This window comes from Panonychus citri, unplaced genomic scaffold, assembly GCF_014898815.1.
Source record: "Panonychus citri isolate SS breed McGregor unplaced genomic scaffold, ASM1489881v1 Contig00104, whole genome shotgun sequence".
Lineage (NCBI taxonomy): Eukaryota > Metazoa > Arthropoda > Arachnida > Trombidiformes > Tetranychidae > Panonychus > Panonychus citri.
Window position 1 is genome coordinate 516,980 of NW_026515509.1, and position 17,469 is coordinate 534,448.

The following is a 17,469-nucleotide window of genomic DNA, read 5'->3' on the forward strand; positions in this document are numbered from 1 at the left end:
AATAAACAGTTGATATAAAAGAACATAGATGGCGACACTTGTTACAGAATTTCGGTCGATTGAAAATTGAGAAAATTCAATTTTTCATCTAAATTGTTTGTTTTTTTTTCTCTGGGATTTTTTCCCCAATTTAATTTATTCCTCATGTTTTAATTAGAACAATTAACTGATTGTCATCTCGGTTATTGCTTAATTCTTGTCAATCCAAATGTCTTCTTCCATTAGATAAAAGGTTAAAATGGAATCTCCAATCTCAAAGTGCTTCCCTTAATCTTGGCGAATCTTTTTCGAAGCCATTTTTGTTTAATCATTACGGAAACATTTTAATTCTAATCAACTTTTAATTACACGTTAATCAAATTTAAGAATTGGAAAAGATCAGTATGGTGGATTATCATTGTTTCTCTTTATTGTTGAAACAAGAAAAATGAACAATACACTTGATTACCTTAACCTTTTGTCTCCTGCTGACATTTCAGTCAATGTGTTGACCATCAATTGGCTGATGGAGTAGAGAGACTTAATTTTTTAATTGTTTGGACTGTAAATTCAATTCAATTGACAACATCATTCCCATTCTCTAGTCTCAATAACCGTTCCATCATGACTTTCTTAGAATATTCCAAATTCAGTGATTTAATTCTTATTCCTTTCCAAAAAGTGGTTAGTCTTTACAATTGGATCCACTCTTATGGAGGTAAGTGAATCTTTTCAACTCTTTGTTTGCAAAATTAAATTACTAACCATTAATACTAATTATTTTCATTTTAGATCCACGAGTTAACCACTGGCTCCTAATGAGTTCACCTTTTCCCACCCTGTTAATTGTTACAATTTACCTTTTAACCGTTTGGTATGGGCCACACTTTATGGTTACCCGAAAGCCTTTCAAGTTAAGAGGCTTCATGATTATCTATAATTTTTCAATCGCTTGGCTTAATGGTTGGATCTGTTATGAGGTAATTATGGTTAATTTGTTAACATTTCAAGAAATTATTGACCTTTAATTGGTCTTAACATAATAACGATAATTAATTGGATTTATTTTCCATTGATTCTGTCCGTGTTAATTTAGCTTCTTCATTGTGGATTGAAAGAAATTACAATTTCATCTGTCAACTGGTTGATACTTCGGATGATCCATACGAGAAACGGGTTTGTTTGATAACCGTCCCAAAATCTATCAAGAAATTGTCGTTTTCATTTTAATAATTACCCAATTAATTAATTATTATCCATGAGTGGAAATTTTTTTACTCATTAACTCATTGATCACTTGATTCAATTTGATTCTTGATGCAAAGTTTATATGGACTCACGCAATCACCATAATAACGATTACAATTACAACAAGGATGTAAAAATATTAGGATTTAAATTACTGTTAGTTAATCATGACAAAATTAACTACCTACAAGATTTGATTATAATTTTAATCATATCTATTCAAAGAAAAAGGCTCAGAATTTTTTCTCATTAATCCATTAATTGCATCGTAACGATTGTCCATCTAATTGAGAAACATTTAACCAGCGAATTGTCAGTTAACAGAGAGAGAGAAAAAAAATGAACCATTCGACTGACACAAGACGAATACGTGCCCAGAGAGAAAATTAGTTTCGAATCGATCATCATCATCATCATTATCATCATGGAATCAATCTAGTTATCAGTCTTCCTCTTTGTCCTTGTCCTTGAACATTTAGGCAAAAAATGGATATAAAAAAACCAGTAAAACAATTTGATGATTGTGATAAGTTATTAGTAAATTGTTGATAATCACACGATTTAAAATCAAGGTTAATCAATCCAATAATATCCATATATAAAAATGACCTATGGAAATTTTCATTTCTCATCTTTTCTTTGATTAGTTAATCCAATAGTTAATCTTAATCTCTTACCTCATGATGGTTACATGTTAAAATCTATCTGAATATTAGCTGATTAGATTAGGAAATCAGTGATTTCTCATTGATTCATTTCATTTCATTGTTTTTGTTTTCATTTTCTTTCAGTTAATCAACTTAATTTCCCTGAGGGTTTATCATATGCAATCATAATCATTATCTAATGACATTTTAGAATTGATTCATTAGATATAAATAATTTAAATTAACGAATATATTAGATTGTTATTTATTGATTTATTTTGATATTCTTTTTCCCCTCCACTTAGAGAATCCATTAAGGTGATTTCCTTAAATCCTTTCATGTTGCATGGTCACTTTTCCTTTGATTGGTCATTTCATCAGGATAATCGAGCCAATTGTTGATGAATCATGTCATCAGTTAAAGAAGAAGATAAAATTATCATATCAACCTTTGAGAAAAGGACACACATAGAGACAGAGAAAAGGATAAGGAAAGATGAAGATGATGATTCTTTAAGTTAATGAACACCCTGAGGGTATAAATCGTCATATCGTTTTTTTTTATTCTTCATCTTCTAAATATTTATCCTCTGATTTCAAATCAATCGAATTCAAGTTACATACGTAAACGAGTTCATTGCATGTTATAAATCATTTGAGGCCAAACATGTGAGCTGAGAGAGAGAGAGGACATGATACTGCTCTGTAAAAGGTTTCAGTAAAAAAGGGATAATCTCTTACCTTTATCGTGAAAATTATCATGATAATCATAGTTTGGATAGTGATGCAGATGATACACCAAAGCTCATCAGGAGATTATGATCATGGACATTTAATTACCCACCTCATATGAATCATGAGAGAGAAAATCAATAGGGAGCGAAATTTTCTCTTTTATCACCAAGACTGAATTGCGATGAAAAGTGTTCCCTCCTGTAAAGAATCTGATACCACATGAAACATCATCAATATCTTTCCATCTTCCTCATCACCTTTGGCCCTTTTTTCCCTCGACTAATTTTAAAATTCAATTTTTTTCTCTCTCTCTCTCATCCTTCTTATCTATCAATAGATTGCCGGTGCTATATGGTGGTATTATTTTTCCAAATGTCTCGAATTCACTGATACCCTACTATTCATAGTTCGTAAAAAACCCGCCCAATTGACCTTCCTTCACATTTACCATCATTCAACTATGTTCGCCTTCTGGTGGGTCGGTGCTAAATTCGTCCCCGGTGGGTCAGCATTAACTGGAGCAATGGTCAACTGTTTTGTCCATGTTATCATGTATTCCTATTATGGTTTAACCGCTTGTGGTCCAACCATTCAGAAATATCTATGGTGGAAAAAGTATCTCACAATTTTACAATTAGTAAGTAAACAAGGAGAATCAAAATGTAAACGAAAACAGCAAAAATCTGAAGCAAGATTATTATCTAAAATTGATTTAAATCTTAATCTTAATCATGGCAATTTGAACTGGTTTGACCAGAGTAATTTAAGATGCTAGGTAACAACGACAAAAATATAAACTGTCACCGTGACAATTAACCCAAGGTTAGCAAAAAAAAAGTCAACATATACTCAAGACCAATAATGATCTTGATAATCGTGATTGACATGAAACAAGTATCAACAAATAATCATGGAAAGTTAATCAGTAATCAATTAATGATGATGATGAAATTGATCTTAAACGTTGACATATTATATTGTCAACGGCTTCAATGGCTAATAAGAATTAGTTAATTGTTACAAAATTACAGACTAGACAAACTTGACTCTCTCTCTCTCTCTCTCTCTCTCTCCTGAAGTTTTGTTGTTTTTTTGTTGTTTCATATTCAACATTTAACTTTCATGTGCAGTGACAATTAAATTGCTCGAGGCAAGATTAGTTGTCCTAATCAATTTTCCAGATAATAACCAGGGGTAAGGTAAAAGCATCATAATCAAGTTAAATCAAACTAAATTAAAGTAAATAGTTTGTCGCTATTTGATAATCACTTCATTACTGGTTCCCCTTTGAAGATTTTACTTGATTTGTTTTTTAATTTGCTTCTTTTTTTTCCTATGTAATAATATCACAGAGAGAAAAAGGAAAAAGTAATTAACTTGAAAATCAAGAAAATTTATCTTCCTTTTCTTTGGGCTTTTTTTACATTCGCAATTAACTCAATCATCTCTAATAATCACCTCAATTTATGATCATGTTTGATGATTGATCGGATAATATGATCACATTTATCCCTCTTTCTTAATCATAATCAACGAGAATTGATATTAATCTGATTTAAGATTTTTTCGAGTCGATTAAAAATTTTGATAATTCGAAAGTTTTATTCGATTTTTCCAATAATTCGAGTTTCTTGTTTTTCTAGTTGATTAATTAATTAATTACTCTTTCAATATATTACTTATTGATTGTCACGAAGGGGATTTACCTTTTGGAACAACTTTCTCACAATTTACTGATTCAGTTATTTAACTCACTTCTGTCATCGCCATTGATTTTAAATGGTAAACGATTGGAAAGTTTTATTATTTATTTTTTTTACTTTTTTCTTTTAATTCTGATAACTGATTTAATCATTATCTGTATCACCATGAATTTACACAACAATTAGTCAATATTTCCCATTAATTATTATTTACACCTTCAAGTAATTAAGTTAATTGTTTGCACTGGGAACTTATTATGATCAAAAGAGTGAGAAAATTTTTATCCGATTCTCAAATGATTAAAATCAATTGTTAGAATTAATTTTCTGTTAATTTAGTTTAATTGTATTTATCATTTTATCTCTCAATGTATCAAATTTGTCTCAGGATTAATTGTTAATCAACCAAGGGTATGAGTCTATCTCTTTCCCAGTTGATTAATATCAGTTATCCTTGTAAAGGTTAATCATGATAATCAACTAATTATTGGGAAATTTTAATAACTTTGTTTTGTTTCAATATAAAAAAAAACCAGTTAAATTGTTAATCCATTGGATGGATTAATCCAAAGATTTGATTTAATAACTAAATTTAAAAATAACCAGAAACAAGTTGATTGTTTTTGATTGATTTGATTGGATTTAAACTCAATTTTAATATTAATTTGTATTAACGGTTAATCAACTAATCAACAAACAACAAAGGGTTTATTGTTACATTGAAAAGTTGTACATATACGTTTGAATGGTTAACCAAATTAAATTTGATTACCATTTAAATGATCATATGATGAATTAAATTTTTGTTCTGACGTAAAAACAAAAAGTCAAATACCATAAATCATATGAAGAGATGAGACTTGTCTGTGATTAGTTGATTATCGTAGTTAAAATCCTTCAATTAACCATCGCCGTTACCTCATATTCAGGCCTCTTCCTTTAGGGGTATTCAAGTCATTTGCTTTTAATCATCATGATAATCATAAAGAGAATTAAAAACAAAACTTAAATCACAATCGGTAATCACGATGGTTTCATTTCATATAATTCATATATATGAGAATATGTAAATTAAGTCAAAAATAATAAGAAACATTGATTGAAAACTTTTCTTAATCTCAAAAGATTAACTAATATAATGATAATCCTGTTAATCGTTTCAGATTCAGTTCACCGCTGGTGTTGTATTGGGCTTACATGCGATTATCACTAATTGTCAATTTACTCGGTGGATGCAATACTTTTTTGTTTGCTATGCTTTTTCATTCATCATATTGTTCAGCAACTTTTACAATGGTGCCTATGTCGCTGATTCCGCCGTCTTTAAGCCTTTAGTCTCACAACCACCGGCGGCGAGATCCAAGATGACCCCTCGAACTCAACAGATCACAACGGGGAAAAAAACACCGACTAAACTACGGAAACGCATTTGAACCTTTTCCCATATTAATTGATATTCCAACTCAATCATTGACTATCATCATCATGATTAATAGATTATCATCTCTTTTTTATGATTAATCAACTTTCAGATTGATTTCGTGATTTAAACTAATCAACTAATCATGATTGTGAATATTATTATTATTGATAATCTTATATTCAACCTTTAAGATTTAAATATTTCAACTCGTATCATTAAGTTCATTGGTAACAATCAATTTTAATTGTATTCATTGTAAACAAGTAATCTAGTCATTCCGATTTAATTTAATTGATTTTTGATTAATTTTGTCTCTCTTTGAATGATCAATAAATTGTTTCACTTTTTCAATTGTTTCAAAGACTCAAGTTAATTAGCCAATGTGATGTCCATTTGCCTAATAATTACAATTGTTATTGTTAATTGTAACTATTTTAATTGCTAGTGATCAATGTTTTCATTAACAGATTAGAAATCAAAAATTTAAGTTGATTGAAAATAATTAAAAAAAAAAACAAGCAAAAGTTGATTGGGGTTTAAATTATGATGTTTATTTGATTGATTGTTTTGACAGAAAAAGTCAACAATTAAAAAAATGTTTACAATTAATTGTAACAATTATGATTAATATTTACAATAAATTATCGCGATTTTCACCTTTAATTAACTAATCAATTAAGCAATTGATTAATCTAAAGGATATATAATAATTTTTTTAAGAAAAATTTAATTCTATCTACACAATTAAAGTCAAGTTATTGAGATTGAATTAATAAAAATAGCTAATCTATTGAATCGTAATTAGTTAATCATGATTAGTTTTTATAGTAAAAAATAAGTTTCCAATTTCCTTTGACAATTAACTTAAATGTCCTCTAGCTAATTTTCCCGTAGTTAAAAATTAAATCATCTAATAAACAAAACTAATCTAACTGTTGATGATTTAACCAAATCAAAGTAAATTTAAATTGAAACAACAACAATTGGTTGATTGTTGAGTAATTTGTTTTCTTGAGTGAATGTAAATATAAATGAGTGAAAAACAAAGCAAATAATTTGAAAATGTGATGAGACTGATGATTAGAACGGTAATTAAAATTAATTGTATATATATAAAAGCTAAATTGTTGTAGATGACCAAAGGGATTGTAATTGTTTGACCATTTACTTTGTTACTATTTACTTGATTGACCATAAAGAGGATAAGCAACATTTTGCTTGAAAAAACCTCGCACGTTGCCCGGAGGGTAATAGTTACAAGCGATGTAAATCCTTTCGGTTCGAGGGCTTTGAGCGGCAGCGCAGCCAATTTTTTGGGTATCTTTCCAAACGATTTGGGTGAAATGTCCAGTTTTGGGCGAGTATCGAGGCCAATTGTATTGGTAGAGTGAAATTTCATTGTACCAATTCATGACGGCGTCTTGACAGGTCGGAACGGAACCTTTTCGCCAGTACAAGTTTTCACCATAAGGTAAACGCTTCGGGTGCTGGAAGATATCGGTAGTCGCCATGTATTCAGCTCGTTTCAAGGCAAATCTTTCCAACTAATTGTTGAAAAAAAAAGAGATAAACAATTAACTCCGATAATTAACTCTATTTACATTTGACATTGTCAAAGATTAACTGTAATTAAGTTAATCGTTATTATTATAACCTTGATTTAAGAGTGAGAGAGAGAGAGAGAGATAATCACACTCTTTGGGAATTATTTTGAAATTTTTTAAAGAAAATACAATTAAATTTAACTGATGGACAGAGAAAGTTAATTATCTTTGTATTGTTTTGATTGTCAAGTTAATCAACACTGAGTAAATCTCACGAATCAACATCTCACTTGCTAAATACATAAGCTAATGATTAAAAGGATGAGCAAGGTTAAGGTGTTGATGATTAGCAGCAATTTGTATTGTTGCTTGATTGTTATCATCAAAAAATCAACCAAATTAAAAACAAAACATGATGATGACTGAAGTTAAAATGATTCTGTATGTTAGGAAAGCCCGAGATAATCTTGAATTTATCATGATCATGGTCACTTTTGATTCTTAATACAAATATAATTATTTTGAATATAATCAAGTCAAAAAGTAAATTGAAAACAATTTAACCTTCTCAGTGAGAGAGAAAGAGAGTGAGAGATGATGATGATAGTGAAGATGAGAGTTATTAGATTACATCATTACATGAGAAGATAATCAATGGTAAATGTGGTGAAAATGTTCAGAGAGAAATTCAAGTAATCTTGAAAAAAGAACTTTTCTCAAATTCGAAATTCAGTTTCTTCTTCTTCTTATTTTTCACTGTTTTTGGTTTTCTTTTCAAGGAAGAATTATAATTACTATTCAAATTATCGCCGTAATTACAATCAGTTCCATGATGATGATTAACCTGATTGATAAGAAATCATGGTGATTCTCTCTGTTAACTGTAACAATTAACCCTGACAATCGGCTTTTAATTCTTGAATCAAGTCATTGGACGATTAACGTGACAATCAAATGTGTTGCAATGATTGTTGCTTATTGGGGGAACAATTTAATTGCTGGTTAATTGTTTGCAAATCTAAATGATAGATTGTAAATTGTTGAGTATTGATTGATTGGTGAAAACAATTTTCTCAACAATTTAAATGACCATTAAAAGACAATTACATTTGATGGTCATCTAATGGTAAAGAAACATTTTATTGGTTTCATTGTGTTTACTAACAATTAACTGATTAACAAAGATGATGACAGGGAAGATAATGATTATGATTAAGATGATGATGATTAAAATGGTCAGAAATTCAAGTGGAAAGACATTAATCACAATTAGGCCTTACAATTAACGGTACACAATCTGATCACATTACAACTCGAAAGGCCTTTAATCAAGGTGAACTTGAGTTAATTCAGTAATCAAATGATTTTCAACATTTAATGAATAATAAATTAGCTTAAATTGTTAACAATTTAGTACTATAGAAAGTTAGATTTAATCTAGATTAACAATTAAACAGTTGACGGTCAAAACAATTTATTAATTGTCGTGTCCGATGAAAACAAAAACAAACTTTTCCTTGGTTAATTAATCAAAATCAAAGCGGAACGAGAAAAATTAAAACTTTTTCGTATTGTTAGTTAATTAAATTTCCTTAATTTGACTGACAGCAATTAACGATTAACAATTATTAATTGTTTCTCTTACCTCTTCATCGTATTCCAATGGTGATGATCCATGAATTGCTCTTAAATAATTATGGGTAGTTAGACAATCTTGTCCTGTAATTAAGAGATAAATTTAAAACAATTAAGCATCTTGATTAACCACCTTCACATTAATTTCAAGTTAAATTTATAGATAAATGATTAACTTGATTTAGTTTCAATTATTCATTAAATGATTTCAAGTTTTACCATTAATTTATTGCTAATTGCTCAATCAATTAACTAATTATCTACCTGTCAAAAAGTTGTAATTAAAAGGTGTTGGTGTTAAATTGTTGTGGGTGTAAAAATTAATTGATTGAGTAACTTGATTAGCTCAATTGTAACTAAATTAAAAGTAACAATGTTTGTTAATTGTTTTCAATCTCATTGTTTTCTAGTTGACAATTAAACTAATTTTTCAAGGCAAATTTTAATTGTTGATCAAAACTTTTTGTTCAACTTGATACTTTTGGCTAACTAATTGCTGATAACTTTAATTGTGAATCATTTAAAACGAGATTTAATCAATGAATTGTCCTTACCATTGGCTGGTTGATAAATTGTTTCAATAATTATTACAATGATTAACAATTGGGTTAACATATTTCCTCTTAATCGTTTAATTACTTATTGATTTTAAACTTCCAATAAAATTGAATAATAATTTGAAGATTAAGATGATTTAAAGATTATCCAATTAATAGTAAAACACTTAATTGAAATTTTGATGGAATCAAATATAAATTGTTACACTTTTAAATTAGATAACCAAATGGTGAACAATTTAGCGAGAAATAGTTGGTCAAGTTGAGATGGTTAACTGATTTAGATGATATTAGTTAGTGAAATGAAATTTGAAAGGAAAGAAAAAATTGTTATAAGAAAATGAGAAGAAATTAAAAGAAAAGGGAAAACAAATTAACACAGACAAGTTAACAAACTAAATTAATAGTAACACAATTAACACAAGAAACAGACACACACAGGATCGGGTTAGAATCTCTTCTGATTAACAGAATCCCATGTATTCAGACTAATATTCAATTTCGTATACACCTTAGGGACATTTGCTACATGAAGGCTCATCGTCATCTTTTCCCTCTCTTTCCCCGATCATCATCAACCCTTTTCAACTCCCCATAACCCACCTTTCTCTTTCTTTATCTTTCTCTCTCACTAACTCTCTCTGTCTCTTTATCTCTCTCACAGAACTTTATCAATTCTAAAGGTATGTTCAGGGTTGTTCCTTTTTTTTTCTCCTTTCTAACTACCCCATTTTTCATGATATATCTTCATGATATTTGTATAAAATTGAATTTCCATTTCAAGGTGGATCTCATCATGTAATATGGTTGACGTTGATTCATTCAATACACTTGTTTCACTTTCTCTTTCCTTTGGTTTAATCTTCCTCAATTTCTTGATCATCACGATTAACTGAACGCTTATATGATTCCAGAGTTTTATCAACTTCCAGATTAAGTGTATTCTCTGATGTTGTAGCAGGTTGATTAACTGTTTCACTACTACTTTGACTACTGGTCATTTCTAGAAAAAAAATGAATTATAGAAAAAATTAAAATTAATCAAATCAAAACAAAGAACGAGAAAAACAACAACCTACCTGTTGGATTATCGGATGAATGATATTGTAAATATAATCTCTCAGTTGAAACAGATCTTATCTGATCACTAAGAAGATCAATTAATTTTCTTAAAACTTTCTCTTCCATTTGTAATTTTTTTAATTTAGCTCGTGGATTATTGTTAGACATAATTAAGAAACAAAAGTAAACAAGAAATCAAAAATCACTTCAAATGAACAATTCCAAAGATGAACCAATAGATGTCACTACTTACCTTTCTCGAACTTTTTCGAAAAATCCGCGAATTTTAAATTTTGATCTTTAATCAACTGACCAGATTGTTAACAATTAAACAATCTAAAAGTTAATTGTAGCGATTAATTTATTCAATTTGATAACCATTCATATCAATACATAATCTTAAAGATTTTCTAACACTAGTAGCGTTTAATTGTTCACATTTATGGTCAAATGATTTGCCAGAAATTTAAACTAATCGTTGTACTTAATTTGTTAATTGTTTGATCTTTAATTTGATTATTTAATGTAAAATTATTCGTTAATTATTATTCCTGATTGTTACAATTAAATTCTTTCTCAAGTGTAACTTTTTTTCTCGTTCACTTGGTTATGATTGGACAAATGATGATAATATGATTAGATTGTTTTTTGACAATTTCGCAAAATTTAGTTAATTTAACTTTTTGGAAAATTTAATCAATTAAATTGACACAAATTAAAGATTAATTTACAATTAAATTATTTGCCGATGATTATTGATAAGTAAAGAGGAGAAAGTGCCAAAAATGAAAACAAAGTGAAAATCGGTCGAGAAATTTTTTCCATAGACTGATGACCAAAAGTATTAATTGGATTTAATTGTTTACAATTTGATTGAGATAATTAATATAATTAACCAACGATAAGTGAACAATTTAGGTGTTTCTTTCTTAGATTGTGTTAGTCTAATTGTTTGGTTTTTTCTTTCACAAGAAGTTATTAAAATTTTACATCAAGATAATTTCTATTTGATACAATAAATAATTGTTCGGTGTGAATAGTAATCAACAATAAATATAATAATATAATTATTATCAATTAACTATCACATAATAATTATCATTAATAATTACATTAAAAAAATGCTTATGAGCATAAGTTAATTTGATTAAAGATTAAATCAGTTTAAAATGGTTTCGATTGGTAATTAAAAGTTGACTGATTTGTATGTTGAATTTGGTTAACTAGTCAAAAGAATTAAATAAATTAAAATCCATGAGATCATTGAGAATTAAGATGAAGACAATTAATTGATTGTGATTCCATTTTTTTACCCATTCAAGGAATAGATTATGCGTAAATTGTTTGAAGATTCACATTGGAATCCAATTCTGTTGGACCTGCTTGGTTTTCCCTCGAAGTGTCAATCTCACACGACGAGGACGCTTTTTGTACATAAATTGGATTCTCGAAGGTTGAAAATTTCCGGCCAAAGGTAATTCGAATAGGATAACGAGTGTGATAGACTTTAACACAGCCGTAAATAGCACCGACTAGCAAAGCCACGGTAATTATTAGGAGAACCGCTGATAGAGCAACAAACTCCAGGAATGGAGGAGGAAATGATGTTTTAATTGTTGATTGTTGCTGTTGATCTTGTTGTTGTTGTTGTTGACTAGTTGATAGAGATTGACTGGATAAAATTGTTGTTACTGGTTGATTCAAATTAATATCGGTCATCAATGTTATCCTGGTGTAATTATTGGTGCTCATGGTGGCTGTGGAAAGACTTGAATCAGCTGTTGAATCATTTTTATTGGAACTTGATTCAATATCAGCTGATGATTTTGGCAAAACTGAAATGGAAATGAAATGATTAATTAGTTTTGTCGTAATTAATGAGAAAACAAAAGGTTTTTCAATCTTGAAACTAATTCATTTGTTTTGGTTTTCTATTAATTATTGGTAATATACTCGATTGTTAATTGTTGAATCATTACATGAACGACAATTATTATGTATCAACTAATTTCCTCTCTAATAATTTATATAATTTAGATTTAATCATTATGAATAAAAAAACATAAATTGAAAGTGAAGTTTTAAATTGACTGTAAAAATGAATTAAATGAAACAATTTTGATTCATTAACAATGAATTAACTGTAAGAGGATGTGTATCATGTTGAAACCATGCAATTTAGATACAAGGTTAATCGTGATGACAATTTATTAACTCACATTGTAATCACATGTGAATGACAATATGGTTGTCACATTGGATCATGAATACACATCAATGTAAAACATTGTTAATTTAACAGAATTGTTTTCAATTGTTTATGAGATAATGTCAAGGACATTGTAATAAACTTACAGAGAAAAGATTAATCAACTAATCAAATCAATTTTACCTGAATTGTTAATTATTGTTGACGATGGAAAAGATTTTGTTGTTGATGATGATGGAGATAAATTTGACAATGATAATGTTGCTGTTGTATTAGTTGGTGATGGAGATGGAGATGTTGTGTTTAAAAAATTATGATCACTTTGGACAGAATTAAATAAATTTACTGATGATGATGGTGAAGATGTGGAAGTATTAGAAATTGTAGAATCATTTAGATGATCAGTAACTCTTTGAATGGGAGATTGTGAATCAAATTTCACTGACCAGAGAAATGGTAAAAAACATAAGACCATAATGGTGGACACAATCAAGTTCTGGTGATATTGAATCATGGTGGTGGATAATAACTTACCACACGAACAGTAGGATAAAAGAGGAAGTTGATTGTTAATTGTATTTCTATTGAACACCCTGATTAAACAGAATTGATCATCAGTTTGGCTTTAAGAAGGTAAAATAGTCATTGCTTGTCATCTCCACATGATGGTGATGGTGTAAAATAATTTGGAGCACCAAAGAAGATGAAGGAAATAATATTAATCATGAAGAGAGAGAGAGCCAATTTGCAGGGAATAAGGGATCTCACTGAGAGAGAAAAGGTTGAAAAATGTTTACATTGGAAGAGAGGAAACAGGAATGGATAAGAAAAGAGAATTTAGGAAGAGAAAAATGTAGAGAGAGAGAGAGAGAGAAAAATAGAAAAGAGAAGCTTGTCATCATCATCATCTCCATCACATCTCCATCATCTTCTTCCTCCCACTCTTGTAATCAATGGAAAATTGCGCTTGCCCTTCACAATGAATTTACTGTTACTCTAAATGCTGAAGAAAACCATAGAAACATATCACAACCCGATTCAACTCTATTCTCTTTCCTGGTTGTTCCGTTTACTCTCATTAACCGGAAATTATATCAATTTTAATGATAAATTTTAATTCCATCACCGTCATCGTTATTAACATTTCCTTTTGACACTATTGAAACTGCAGAAAATAAAATAAAAGAGAGAAAATTAGTCATCAATCCTTTTGAGCCTAAAAAAGAATTTTTTTCCTCTACTTTACAATTGATATTCTATTAAAAACTTACCATTGAAAGTACAAGTCCAACAATACGATAAAAAATTCTAATCAACTAAACGAAATCATCAAGCCAACAATCAGCTAATTGTTATTTCTGATACCATTAAGTTTATTATTCTCATAAGTTAACTAATATCTCAAGGACTAAAGGTCATATGAATGTCAAACTAGACCAGAGAACTGAACAGAATCGAAGCGCTCGATCCAACGATTTTCAAGGCCATTGAGGTCATTTCCCGGCGAAGGGCGTATTGAAAGGTAATTTTAAGGTCTTCATATGAAAGAGCAAATCAGATGACCCATCAAGTTTTATTTTAGAGTTCCTGTGATGAAAGAATTAGAAGATGACCTCAATGACCTTGAGAATCGTTGGGTTGAGCGCTTCAATTCTGTTCAGTCCTCTGGTCTAGTTTGACATTCATATGACTTGGCTTAGAAAACACTAAGCAACAAAGATCATTGCCTTTACTTTGTTAATGACAACAATCAATTCTAATTGTTGGAAATTAACACTCATTGTTGACAGGAAATTAATCTAAAATCAGATAAGACGAAATGATTAGAATTGATGAGAAAAATTAAATAAGAAAACACAAAGAGACAAGATAAACACTTAATCGTTACCAAGGAGAAAGAAAAACAGAAAGATTTACATTTATATTCTAGAAATTAAAGGAACAATTTGTTTTTCTTTTCTTTTGTTTCTCTCTCTGAATATGGAATTAATTAGTTCATTTGATTCTCTAATTGAACAATCAATTCCGGGTGAACATTTAGATGAAGTGAAGAAATATATCTATGGTTGGATTCCAAGGTAAGTTTCAAATGAGATTAACAAGTGTCCATTGGAATTGTTGACCATTGATTGATTGATTGATTTGATTGTTTATTGTTTGTTTTCTGCTCCATTCTAATTGTTACAGGTCATTACAATTACCGGAAAATTGTGAATCAACGGCTGACACTTTGGGTGTTGAATTAAAGGCCTACAAGTTCAACGCTGAGATTGAACAACTTAGATCACCAAGATTGGTTAGAGTTGCGGTTGTTCAAAACGCTTCACCATTGGCACCAAGTGACCCTGTTGACCAGCAGCGATTGGCCTTACATAAACGGATATCATCAATTACCTCGTTAGCATCCAAGGCTGGAGTGAATATCATTTGTTTCCAGGAAACATGGCGTAAGTGATTGTTAATTAGTTCTAATCAACAATCAACATTGTCATTGATCATTTTTGTTGGTGATAATTTAGATATGCCGTTTGCCTTTGCGACACGGGAAAGGTTACCATGGACTGAATTTGCTGAGAGTGCTGAAAATGGACCAACAATTAAATTATGCCAAGAGGTGAGGATGACAATTTGTTAATTAGCCTTTAAAATGATCAAATTGTGTCAAAAAAACTGTTTGTTTTTTTTTAATTCATATTATCAGGAAACTAATTGCTTAATCAATTTAGTTTAAATTACCTTTAATTTTGCATAATTGTAATATTTACTTACTTAATTATCTAACCTAATTGTGATCAATTAATTTTACTTCAATCAACTTGTTTACTATGATGAAAAATTGTGATTAACAAGCAACAATTAAGATTTTACTTACCTTTAATCACATTATCAATCAATTGGAGTGATTATTAGTAAAGAAAAATCAACAAATTAATTAGGTGTTAAATTACGTTAATCACTTTAATATTTAGATCATTTTAATCGTTAACATAATCTGAGAACAATTAAAATGACCTAATAGTGGTTGAAATTAATTTCCATCACAATTAGGTTCATGTAAAGGTTTTTTATTATGATTTTGTCACTTGAATTGGTTTCTAATGACAATTAACTCTAATTTCGGTTGATTAATTAGCTCGCTTCTCGTCATAATCTGGTTATTATCTCACCGATTCTGGAAAGAGATGAGAATCATGGTGATATTATCTGGAATTCAGCAGTTGTAATATCTCAACATGGGAAAATAATCGGTAAAACCAGAAAGAATCACATCCCTCGAGTTGGAGATTTCAATGAGGTAAGACAGCAACAATTAGTTAATCCAATTGTCTGAGCTAATCCATGAATAAGATAACAAATTCTAATCAACTAAACAAAATCATCATGCCAACAATCAGCTAATTGTTGTTTCTGATGCCATTAAGTTTATTATTCTCATGAGTTAACTCTACTATTATTTTCCCTTTTTTTTCCTGAGATTTTTTCTTCTTGTTTAATTTGATTTCTTTTAATCAATAGTTTTAATGATTAATGTTAATAATTATTACAATAATCATCATCAGCAGATGATGATCTCATAGGAACTTGTATTTTCAAGGTAAAACCTTGATTAAAGCAATCAAATGAAAACCCCATGGTATCGTTCATTACAACGATGAATTATATTAATTGCTGGTACTCATTTACAACGAAAATCCTAGTAAAAAAAAAGAGAGAGAGAGAGAAAGGGTTAATTATGATCAACTAATTGTAATTCGATTATCTTATCCCATTAATCTAGTCAACTTATTACATGGAAGGAAACTTGGGTCACCCTGTTTTCGAAACCTCTTATGGTCGAATCGCTGTCAACATTTGCTATGGAAGACATCACCCTCTCAACTGGTTAATGTACGAAATTAATGGAGCTGAGATCGTCTTTAATCCGAATGCAACGGTCACCGGACTATCTGAACATTTATGGCCAATTGAAGGTCGATGTGCGGCCATTGCCAATTCTTACTTTACCTGTGTAACTAATCGAGTTGGAACTGTAAGCAGTTAATGATTAGAATTTAATTTATGTATTAATCGTTGTTATTAATTTGTTTGGGTTGTTATTTGTAGGAAATTTTCCCGAACGAGTTTACATCGGGAAATGGTTTACCTGGACATAAAGATTTTGGACATTTCTATGGTTCGGCTTATATAACTGGACCAAATGGTAAACGAACTCCGTGTTTATCTCGAACCAAAGATGGACTTTTAATTGCTGAGATTGATTTAAATGTTTGCAGACAGGTTAAAGATACATGGGGATTCAAGGTTAGTTAATTGTGACAAGTTGAACGATAACAATTTCCATGACTAATTGTAATTGTTTTACGATTTGTTTGTATTAATTTACAATTTTGACAATGAAAATTTTTCTCTCCATCTTGTTAAATTAAATAGATGACACAACGATTGGATTATTATGCTAAAACACTGACTGAGGCTTCCAAACCTGATTACAATCAGCAAATAATTAAGGAGAATTAAAATTTAATCAAAAGCAACAATTTAACTTGGGAAACATTGGCCTTAATTATTGACCAAAACAATTAAACCACTTGACCGAATACAATCAATGACGATCACTAAACTAAATTAAACATTTAAATTAAATTGTTGTAAATAAAAAAAACTTATGAAACCAAACCAAATTGGATTAAAATGAAAGTGGTCAATCAAAACAATCAGCTGATTAA

General features: G+C 29.6%; 4 protein-coding genes across 4 annotated transcripts; 2 read left to right on the forward strand and 2 right to left on the reverse strand.

Moving 5' to 3' along the window:
• Positions 1-87: 87 nt before the first annotated feature.
• On the forward strand, positions 88-6,451 carry LOC128389033 (elongation of very long chain fatty acids protein 4-like). Its single transcript, XM_053348540.1, has 5 exons — positions 88-697; positions 772-976; positions 1,098-1,155; positions 2,947-3,246; positions 5,476-6,451. The coding sequence occupies exons 1-5, from the start codon at positions 604-606 to the stop codon at positions 5,743-5,745; spliced, it is 927 nt and encodes a 308-aa protein (XP_053204515.1). The 5' UTR covers positions 88-603; the 3' UTR covers positions 5,746-6,451.
• Positions 6,452-6,809: 358 nt separating this feature from the next.
• Positions 6,810-10,731, reverse strand: LOC128389031 (Golgi-associated plant pathogenesis-related protein 1-like). Its single transcript, XM_053348539.1, has 4 exons — positions 10,551-10,731; positions 9,469-10,474; positions 8,925-8,998; positions 6,810-7,279 (listed from the first exon to the last, which is right to left on the reverse strand). Exons 2-4 carry the CDS (start codon positions 9,527-9,529, stop codon positions 6,911-6,913), a joined length of 504 nt encoding a protein of 167 aa, XP_053204514.1. The 5' UTR covers positions 9,530-10,474; positions 10,551-10,731; the 3' UTR covers positions 6,810-6,910.
• Positions 10,732-11,017: 286 nt separating this feature from the next.
• On the reverse strand, positions 11,018-14,139 carry LOC128389029 (putative protein TPRXL). The gene is made up of 3 exons (XM_053348538.1): positions 14,014-14,139; positions 12,926-13,907; positions 11,018-12,368 (listed from the first exon to the last, which is right to left on the reverse strand). The coding sequence occupies exons 2-3, from the start codon at positions 13,254-13,256 to the stop codon at positions 11,863-11,865; spliced, it is 837 nt and encodes a 278-aa protein (XP_053204513.1). The 5' UTR covers positions 13,257-13,907; positions 14,014-14,139; the 3' UTR covers positions 11,018-11,862.
• A 472-nt stretch (positions 14,140-14,611) lies between these two features.
• LOC128389028 (beta-ureidopropionase-like) lies at positions 14,612-17,457 on the forward strand. The gene is made up of 7 exons (XM_053348537.1): positions 14,612-14,820; positions 14,930-15,189; positions 15,262-15,356; positions 15,876-16,037; positions 16,521-16,772; positions 16,847-17,044; positions 17,174-17,457. Exons 1-7 carry the CDS (start codon positions 14,723-14,725, stop codon positions 17,258-17,260), a joined length of 1,152 nt encoding a protein of 383 aa, XP_053204512.1. The 5' UTR covers positions 14,612-14,722; the 3' UTR covers positions 17,261-17,457.
• Positions 17,458-17,469: the final 12 nt, after the last annotated feature.